This window comes from Triticum aestivum, chromosome 1B (genome assembly GCF_018294505.1).
Source record: "Triticum aestivum cultivar Chinese Spring chromosome 1B, IWGSC CS RefSeq v2.1, whole genome shotgun sequence".
Lineage (NCBI taxonomy): Eukaryota > Viridiplantae > Streptophyta > Magnoliopsida > Poales > Poaceae > Triticum > Triticum aestivum.
The window spans coordinates 641,640,142-641,650,190 of record NC_057795.1 but is presented as its reverse complement, the minus strand read 5'-3'; the positions used below and the strand labels follow the sequence as shown (position 1 = coordinate 641,650,190).

Here is a 10,049-nt window from a genome sequence, read left to right as displayed (position 1 = left end):
TTAACATTCAGATCACACACGGTGCCATATGGGCAGGTGAAGCTCTCCATGGAGCAGAGCTAGCCACGCACGCACGCATGTGTGGAGCCGCTTTGTGCGTCCTTTGGTATCATGGCAGGATCGTAGTATGCTGACCTTTACATAGAATCGGAGAATAATAAGGCGGTGGTGGTGATCTCTCACGTGAAGTTTCCTCTCCGGAGAAGACAAACCGAGCTGAAAGTGTAGCAAAGGTCAAAGGGAGAGACAAATTTCTCCCTGGGAACCACTGATAAAATAGTGAAGGGGAGGACAATCTAGCTAGCTGGGTAGTAACATGCATGACGCTCGCTTTCACCCTCGGCTGGTTGGCCGGGAGCGCGAGAGATTCGAAAGCAAATTAAAGCGCCGGTCACGGGGGCTATAGAAAGCCCGGCCACTGGCCAAGCATGAAGCATCCCCATTCCTTTTCCTTTCCGTAGCTTTCTTCTTTGCCGCTTTGCGTGCCTCCCTCCCTCCCTCTCTCTCGTCCGCATCAGCTGGGACGATGGGAACGATGAGCTCGCCGTCGGTGCCGGCGCAGAAGCAGCAGCTGCTGCTATGCTTGGCCGTCTTGCTACTTGCGGGCGCGGCGTCCGCCCAGGCCCAGAAGTACAACGCGGTGTTCAACTTCGGCGACTCTATCACGGACACGGGCAACCTGTGCACGAGCGGGAAGCCGACGGAGATCACCTTCACGCAGCCCCCCTACGGCGAGACCTACTTCGGCACCCCCACCTGCCGGTGCTCCGACGGCCGCGTCATCGTCGACTTCCTCAGTAAGTGTTGTGCCCCATTCACTTCCTCAAACTAATTAATGGTTCTTGCTTGACGTACGTACGATGACGCATTGCAGGCACCAAGTTTGGGGTGCCTTTCCTGCCACCGTCCAAGGCGAACGGCACGGACTTCAAGCAGGGCGCGAACATGGCGATCACGGGCGCGACGGCCATGGACGCGCCCTTCTTCCGCGGCCTCGGCCTGTCGGACAAGATCTGGAACAACGGGCCCATCAGCTGTAGCACAACCTCCAGGTTTCATTGAAACTGGCAAAGAAGGAAAGGTACTAAAACTCAGGAAAGCCTTGTATGGGCTTCGACAGGGGGAGATGGCTGGTGCAGAGCAGAAACCGGGGGAGTTGATGCCGGTGGCCCAGGCGCTGCCGGTGAGGCCCCGAGGTCCCATCAACTACCCGCAGCTCACCCGCACCAACTATACCCTCTGGGCGATGCAGATGCGGGTTGCGCTACAGTCAGCCTGCGTGTGGGAGGCAGTCCACTCCGACAAGGTGGAGTTCGAGCTGGATCGTGACGCGCTCCTGGCAATTTATCAAGGCGTGCCGGAAGATGTGCTCGCGTCGCTCGCCGGCAAGGACACGGCGAAGGCGGCGTGGGAGGCCATCAAGTCTGTGCACGTCGGCCATGACCGCGTGCGCGAGTCGAACCTGCAGGCGCTGCGTAAGGCCTTCGAGGGGCTGGAGATGGGCGACAACGAGCAAACAGAGGTCTTCGCCACGCGCGTGAACAAGATGGTGTCATCCATCCGTGCGCTCGGCGATGAGGTGAAGGAGATCATCGTTGTCCAAAAGATGCTTCAAGCGGCGCCAGCGCGGCTCATGCATTTGGTCACCGCATTGGAGCAGTGTGTCGATCTGAAGACGCTCACGGTGGAGGACCTACTCGGGCGCTTCAAGGCGTATGAGGAGCGCATTAAGCAGCGCTTTGGTGATCCTGTTGATGGACAGCACCTCATGCTGACCAGGAAGCAATGGGAAGGTTACGTCGGGAAGAAGAACTGGGGCAGCAACGGAGCAGGTGGTAGTGGAAAGGGAGGCGCTGACCGTGGAAGTGACCACGGAAGAGGCGATGACCAGTCGTCGAGCGCGAAATCTGCTGCAACTCCGAAGAAAAAATTCAAGTGCTATAATTGTGGTGAAAAAGGGCATTTCTCGAGGGAATGCACCAAGCCAAAGAAGAAGAAGCAAGAAAGAGCCATGGTGGCTGAGAAGCAAAATGAAGAACCTGCTCTTCTACTGTCAGAAACCTGTGTAATATCAGGTAACTCAGTAGAAGCAAAGGGCAGGGTGTACCTCAATGAAGAAAAGGTGAAACCACAACTTAGTGATGATGGAAGGTATGACACTAAAATGTGGTATCTTGACACTGGAGCTAGCAACCATATGACAGGCTCCAAAGCAATGTTTACTAGTATTGATGTTTCAGTTACTGGAGTAGTCAAACTTGGAGATGGTTCCCTGGTTGAAATTGAGGGCAGGGGTACCATACTTATTACTACAAGAGATGGGGCTCATCGTGGGCTAACTGATGTTTATTACATACCAAAGTTGAGAAGTAATATCATTAGTCTCGGACAGTTGGAAGAGTATGGTTGCAAGGTCATATTAGAAGATGGGTACCTGCAAATATTTGATCAAGGGAGAAAACTGCTAGTAAAAGTACCAAGAGGAGAGAACAGGCTGTATATACTGAATATTAGTTTGGCCATGCCTGTGTGTTTACTGTCATCTATCACTGATGTGTCATGGTTGTGGCATGCTCGTTATGGTCATCTAAATTTTGATGCCTTGAGGTCTTTAGCTCAGCATGACATGGTTAAAGGGCTTCCTTTAGTGTGCTACAAGGACAGGGTATGTGACGGCTGCCTCATTGGCAAGCAGCGTCGACTACCATTTCCAAAGCACGCAACTTTCAGAGCAGAAAAAAGTCTTGAGTTGGTGTATACAGACCTGTGTGGTCCAATTACACCTGCAACTCCTGCCGGAAATCGCTACTTTATGCTTATAGTAGATGATTTCAGTCGGTTCATGTGGGGAGTGCTGCTGAAAACCAAAGATCAAGCATTTGTTGCATTCAGAAGGTTTAAAGCAGCTGCAGAGTTGAAAAGTGGGCTGAAGTTGAAAGTGCTCAGGAGTGATAGAGGAGGAGAGTTTACATCTGTTGAATTCAATTCCTTCTGTGAAGATCATGGAATTCAACGCCAACTCACTGCACCCTACAGCCCTCAGCAGAACGGAGTTGTGGAGAGACGCAACCAAACTGTAGTTGCAATGGCACGGTGTCTGCTGAAAAGCCAAAATATGCCAGGCTGTTACTGGGGGGAAGCAGTTGCTACTGCCATTTATATCTTGAACCGAGCCCCCACGAAGAGTGTTGCTGGAAAAACACCTTATGAAGCTTGGAATGGCTATAAACCAAATGTTGGCCATCTTCGGACTTTTGGTTGTTTGGCTCACGTCAAGGTAACAGGTCCATCTGGTGGGAAATTAGCTGACAGAAGTATTCCAATGGTATTGATTGGCTATGAGAAAGGCTCAAATGCATACAGACTTGTCAATCCAGAGACAAATCGTGTGTGTGTATCAAGGGATGTAGTTTTTGAAGAATCAAAAGGTTGGCAGTGGTCCAGTGGAGATGATGTCACGATCAGTGATGACACTGATAGGTTTCTGGTTCACTTTGAACCTGAACAAACTGAATCAGTGAATGACCATGCTGCTCAAGAAGGTGAAAATGCAGAAAACAGGGAAGGTACAGAACCAATTACACCTAGGCAAGCAGTGCTTCCAGGGTCACCTGTTATACCTGCTATGGTGACACCAATATCCTCTGTTGCTGCAGAAAGTCCTGAATCATCTGCTCCACTAAAAATGCGCTCCCTTGATGAGATTTTCGATGCTACCTCTCCACACTGGAGTCCAGCTGATTATGACCATATGGAGGAACTTGAGTTGTGTATGCTAGGTGCAGAGGAGCCAACTCACCACAATGATGCTCTGAAGCATGAGCATTGGAAGAAAGCCATGGAGGAAGAGCTGAAATCCATAAAAGAAAATGATACATGGGAAATGGTAACACCACCTACTGGAGTGCGAGCCATTGGACTGAAATGGGTATTTAAATTGAAAAAAGATGTTGAAGGCAATGTGATACGCCACAAGGCAAGGCTAGTCGCCAAGGGGTATGTGCAACGTCATGGCATTGACTTTGATGAGGTCTTTGCACCTGTGGCACGCCTAGAAACTGTGAGGCTACTAATGGCATTGGCAGCAAATGAAGGGTGGAGGGTACACCATATGGATGTGAAATCAGCATTCTTAAATGGAGAATTGGAGGAAGAAGTGTATGTAGCACAACCTCCAGGTTTCATTGAAACTGGCAAAGAAGGAAAGGTACTAAAACTCAGGAAAGCCTTGTATGGGCTTCGACAGGCTCCAAGAGCCTGGAATTTGAAACTGGATCAGACTTTGTTGTCTCTTGGTTTCATTAGAAGTCCTGTTGAACATGCGGTGTACATGAAGAATTCTGGAAATGCACGACTGCTGGTTGGAGTATATGTTGATGATTTGATCATAACCGGTTCTAGTGCAGAAGAAGTGGCTATGTTCAAGGAACAGATGAAAGACATGTTCAGTATGAGTGACTTGGGTCTACTTTCATATTATCTTGGCATTGAAGTTGCGCAAGCTGAAGATGGCATTTCACTCTGCCAATCTGCATATGCACTGAAGATACTAGAGAAGACTGGCATGCTGGATTGCAATCCTTGTCAAACACCCATGGAAGAAAGGCTGAAGTTAAGTAAGAATGGAGAAGGACCCAAAGTGGATCCAACATACTACAGGAGTGTAGTAGGAAGCCTCAGGTACTTGGTTAACACCAGACCTGACATCTCCTATGCTGTTGGCGTTGTAAGCCGATACATGGAGAGCCCAAATTCCCAGCACATGGCAGCGGTGAAACAAATTCTGAAGTATATCCGTGGAACTCTGAACCTTGGATGCAAATACTCTCAGAATAAAGGAGAAAAGCCCAGCCTGCTTGGGTACTCTGATAGTGATCACGGTGGAGATGTTGATGACCGAAAAAGCACAACTGGAGTACTCTATTTCCTTCGCAAGAGTCCAATTACATGGTTGTCCCAGAAGCAGAAAGTAGTTGCAATTTCATCATGTGAAGCTGAATATATTGCTGCCGCTAGTGCTGCTTGTCAGGGTTTGTGGCTTGGACAACTACTTGCTGAGATGGAAGGGAAGCAGCCAGTTCAGGTTGAGTTGTTGGTTGACAACAAGTCGGCTATTTCATTGGCCAAAAATCCTGTTCACCATGATCGCAGTAAGCATATCGATATACGTTATCATTTTATCAGGGACTTTGTGGAGAATGGCAAGATCGGGGTGAACTATGTTCCAACGGGAGATCAGCTGGCAGACCTACTTACCAAGCCCCTTGGGCGTTTGAAGTTCCTGGAGCTCAGACGAAGGATTGGCATGGTGGTTGTCAAATGAAGACAACAAGGTTTAGGAGGAAGATTGTTAGTTGTGTAAACCTGTTGTAATATGGTCGTGGTAAAACCTGGAAGGTGCCCATGTGTTGGTGCACTGTGGGTGAGTGGAGTGATGGTGAACTGCATCTGTTGCAACCATCAGTTCACGTAGTGGGTGTACTGAGTGTGTACCCAAGTATTGTAGCAGAGTGTGGGCTGTGTGCGTGCACTGGTATGGCTACAGTGGTGTTGGTTTCTGTAACTGGACACCAAAAGAGTAGAGCCGGAGTGTGTCGCTGGTTTAGTAAAGGAAAAAGGGCATTCGTTGCCTGGAAAACCAACCTGTGTGTGTGCTGCTCTGCTCCTCCTCTGTTTTTGCTTGTGTCCATTTTGCTCGAACAGCTTGCGTGCGTGTGTGTATCCACCCAGAACTAGGCGAGAGAGAGAGGCTCTTGCCAACATCAGCTTCCAAATCCAGTGGTTCCAGCAGATCACCGCCACCGTGTGCGGGAACGACTGCATGCGGTACCTGCGGGACTCGCTGGTGGTGTTCGGCGAGTTCGGCGGCAACGACTACAACGCGATGCTGTTCGGCAACTACAACCCGGACCAAGCGAGCAGGTACCAATGTTTCAACGGTTCGAACGGAGTGCCGCTAGCTAAATGAAATCCTGTCCGCGCTATAGCCTGATTTTTCACCGGCATATAGCCGATTTGGATGAGTAGTACCGCTACTTATGATAGCCTGCTATTCAAAACTTTGGAAGGTACACGACCAAGATCGTCAACACCATCATCAGGGGCGTGGAGAAGGTGGTGGCAATGGGGGCCAGGGACGTGGTGGTGCCCGGGGTGCTCCCCATCGGCTGCTTCCCCATCTACCTCACCGTCTACGGCACCAACAGCAGCGCCGACTACGACAGCCTCGGCTGCCTCCGCAAGTTCAACGACCTCTCCACGTTCCACAACAACCTGCTCCAGGCCAAGATCGCCCGCCTCCGGAAGCGCTACGGCCGGGCGGCGCGCATCATGTACGCCGACTTCTACTCCGCCGTCTACGACATGGTCCAGAACCCAAGCAAATACGGTACGTGCGCACGCGATAAGTCTTAGCTAGCCGTTGGGCATCTTGTTTCAGCAATAAGTCTAACTAACACGCCAGGGAGAGACAAGCCACGCATAACGTGTGGATGGGTAGATTCCGCGTTCGTGCACGAGCTAGCAGCAGTGGACACGGCACTAGTGTCACTGTCAGCATCGGCATCAGTGTGGTGCTAGCTACTGCCCACTCTGGGCACATGTCCCTGCATGTGAGATTCCTGCATGTCCCGCGCGGCGACGAGTAGAAGAAGATCTTCAAATCATTCAAAAAAAATCATTCAAAAAAAATCATTGAAAAAGAAGATCTAGGAAGAGCTGGCATAATATGGCCAAGTAATGGTGGATCGGCACTGGCTGACACGCCCAACAAACACATGCCTCCACATGCATGCATGCATGGAGCACCGGCGCCGACCGGGGCACTGTTGATGCACGTTCTAGGTAGTGATCAATCAACTAGAGTAGGAGTACGTAGCTAACTGGCAACGGTGTTGTGCTGTGTGTGCTGCAGGTTTCAACGCGGTTTTCGAGGCGTGCTGCGGCTCCGGGGGAGGCAAGTACAACTACGCCAACAGCGCGAGGTGCGGGATGCCGGGCGCGGCGGCGTGCGCCAGCCCGGCCGACCACCTCAGCTGGGACGGCATCCACCTCACCGAGGCCGCCTACAAGCAGATCACCGACGGCTGGCTCAGCGGGGCCTACTGCAGCCCGCCCATCCTCCACACCTAAAACATTAATTAATTAATTAATTCTTTATTTATTGACTTGTGGTAGTATTATTTATTATTTGATTTGAGGTTGGGTTTACCTAAAGGAAAAGAGGAAATTTGATTCAGTGCCGTATGGTGGTGCTGAGATGTATACGTTGCCCAAGAAAGAAAGAAATGGAGGCAACTCTCAAATGAAGTGTTATTGCTTTCGTCCATCAAATGGTGTCTTTTTCTCCTTTTGGCATATATTGCCATCACTGTCACCACTTATCCTCTATATTTCTAAATAGCATCAGCAAGAACAGGGTGTCACCATGTTGGCTATGCCTGCAAGGAGCGCAGCTAGTCCACTCATTTTCAACCCTTGTCTGTCCGTGTAGTGCTTACAGAGTTTTTCCTATAAAAATAGAGTGCTTAGAACTCATATAAATGAATGGAGATGCTGAGATTTTCTCGAATATGCACGAGTATCTGTACTATATATTTAAAATGAAGATGGGGTAAAGAGCGCCCAACGATTGGCAGTTACATATTACTACATAACACCAAACTCCACCTAAAAACACCCTCACATTAGCTAACTTCTCACACTAGTCCACACCGACACCGCCCCAAAGAAGGCGTCCACCTCTCCTTTGAGAATTCCTGCTTGCTTCCATGCTCTACCTTCTACGTCTACGCTGCATAGTACATGATCTACAGATGGCATCACTCCATCAAAAACAATTCTGTTGTGGTGCTTTCATAATTCCCCCATCACAAGAAGTTGGAGTGCTCGAACGTCCTTCCTGCCCATTGTCGGCTCCGACTTGTTGGTGCACCATTCGGCTTGGTCAGTGCACTAGGAGCACCACAACATTGTAGTATAATATGGTCTATGCATTGTTCAGTGCATTTCACTAGTAGAAAACAGGGCTATCGTTCGGGCCTGGTCAGCCCATTAGTCCCGGTTCTTCAAGAACCGGGACCCATGGGGGGTATTAGACCCGGTTCGTGAGCCCAGGGGGCCGGCCGGGGCCTCGTGGGCATTGGTCCCGGTTCGTATGCAACCAGTTGTCCCGGTTCCAGGCACGAACCGGGACCAATGGGCCTCGCTCCTGGCCCACAACCATTGGTCCCGGATCGTGGCTTGAACCGGGACAGAAGGCGTGTCTTTAGTCCCGGTTCATGCCACGATCCGGGACAAATAACTTGCCTATATATACCCACCGCCGCGGTAGAGCACTCCACAGTGCTATGTTTTTTCAAGCCGGCGAGGGGAGGGCATTTGGGTGCTCTAGTTCACCTCCTATGCATATGAGGTGTTCGATGAAATGCCCCAGACACACTAGTTAATCTTTCTCCTCTCGAAACTCGACCTCCGAGCTCCATTTTCCCCGATATTTGTCTAGGTTTAGCTGTCCGTCACGTCCCATCCCCGTCTTCACCACCGTCAATCACCCGCGCCGATCTCGTCGCCGGCAACACCGTGGTGAGCCTCTTGTTCTTATCTTCTTTCTGAATGAAAAAAATTCTTACTTCAGATAGATACTTGTCTAATTTTCTTACTTTTATTATTCCTTGTTATTATATAGTGCGATGGTTTTGGTATCCGCCCCCGTCGGCCCTCGTCATGTCTATGATTCAGATGTGGTATATATTATCTTTTCATAACTATTTGGTTCATTTATTGTTTATGACAATTATGCCGATCAATGTGACATAGATTTTATTCATCTAGGAGGTTGTTGAACCGGAAATTCCAACCGACCCTATTGTCAAGAGGTTAAATTTAGTTAAAGAAGAAAATAATTACTTGAAGGAAAAAATAAGAAAAATTGAGGAGGAGAAGATGATATTGGAGTTGCATGTTGCGGATGTCGTCGATGATCACAAGATCAAGATGGATGCAATGCGGTTGAAGATTAAAAAGATTAGAAAATATGCAATTCATACCGAGTCTTGGTATCATTATGCAGTTGGATCAGTTCTTACCTTGGTTGCGACTATGATCGCATTTGTTGTTGCATTGAAATGTTTTACATAATTTCAATGTATGGTTTAATTAGATGCTCTGGAGAGCTATATATTGTTCAATGAGAACTATGTATGTACTTTGGTTTTAATGTGATGATGAACTTCTATTAATGATGATATGTGGGTGAAATGATAATACCATGCCAACTTGGAACCTTTCAAAGTTCATTTCAAATGCTTTTCAATTTCATGGTCTTATAGCTCAAAATAATCAGTAAATGCATGAAAAATAACAAATGAAGTCAGAAAGGGTTGTAAATTGATGATGTGGCTTTGAATGGTGCATTTTGAACACAGAAAAACTATGGAGTTCAAATAAGTTCAAAAAAATGAAATCCCTTTGTAACAGACGAGTTTCCGTATGAAACCATGATACTTCGAAAGAGATTGTCCGTTTTGTACATGAAGTGCATCCAGTTTTTGCCGTAACCCTCTCTACTTTCTTGCACATGCTATGTGGGTGAAATGATGATACCATGCCAACTTGGAACCTTTTCAGAGTTCATTTCAAACGCTTTTCAATTTCATGGTCCTATAGCTCAAAATAATCAGTAAATGCATGAAAAATAACAAATGTAGTCAGAAAGGGTTGTAAATTGATGATGTGGCTTTGAATGGTGCATTTTGAACACAGAAAAACTATGGAGTTCAAATAAGTTCAAAAAAATGAAATCCTTTGTAACAAACGAGTTTCCGTATGAAACCCTGATACTTCGAAAGAGATTGTCCATTTTGTACACGAAGTGCATCCAGTTTTTGCAGTAACCCTCTCTACTTTCTCGCACATGCTATGTGGGTGAAATGATGATACCATGCCAACTTGGAACCTTTTCAGAGTTCATTTCAAATGCTTTTCAATTTCATGGTCTTATAGCTCAAAAAATCAGTAAATGCATGAAAAATAACAAATGTAGTCAGAAA

At 48.0% G+C, this 10,049-nt stretch overlaps 1 protein-coding gene across 1 annotated transcript; it reads left to right on the top strand.

Annotated features, from left to right (window-relative positions):
• The first annotated feature begins 423 nt into the window (after window positions 1–423).
• On the top strand, window positions 424–7,332 carry LOC123144713 (GDSL esterase/lipase At5g45910). The gene is made up of 5 exons (XM_044563931.1): window positions 424–797; window positions 875–1,029; window positions 5,762–5,922; window positions 6,069–6,388; window positions 6,914–7,332. Exons 1-5 carry the CDS (start codon window positions 527–529, stop codon window positions 7,129–7,131), a joined length of 1,125 nt encoding a protein of 374 aa, XP_044419866.1. The 5' UTR covers window positions 424–526; the 3' UTR covers window positions 7,132–7,332.
• Window positions 7,333–10,049: the final 2,717 nt, after the last annotated feature.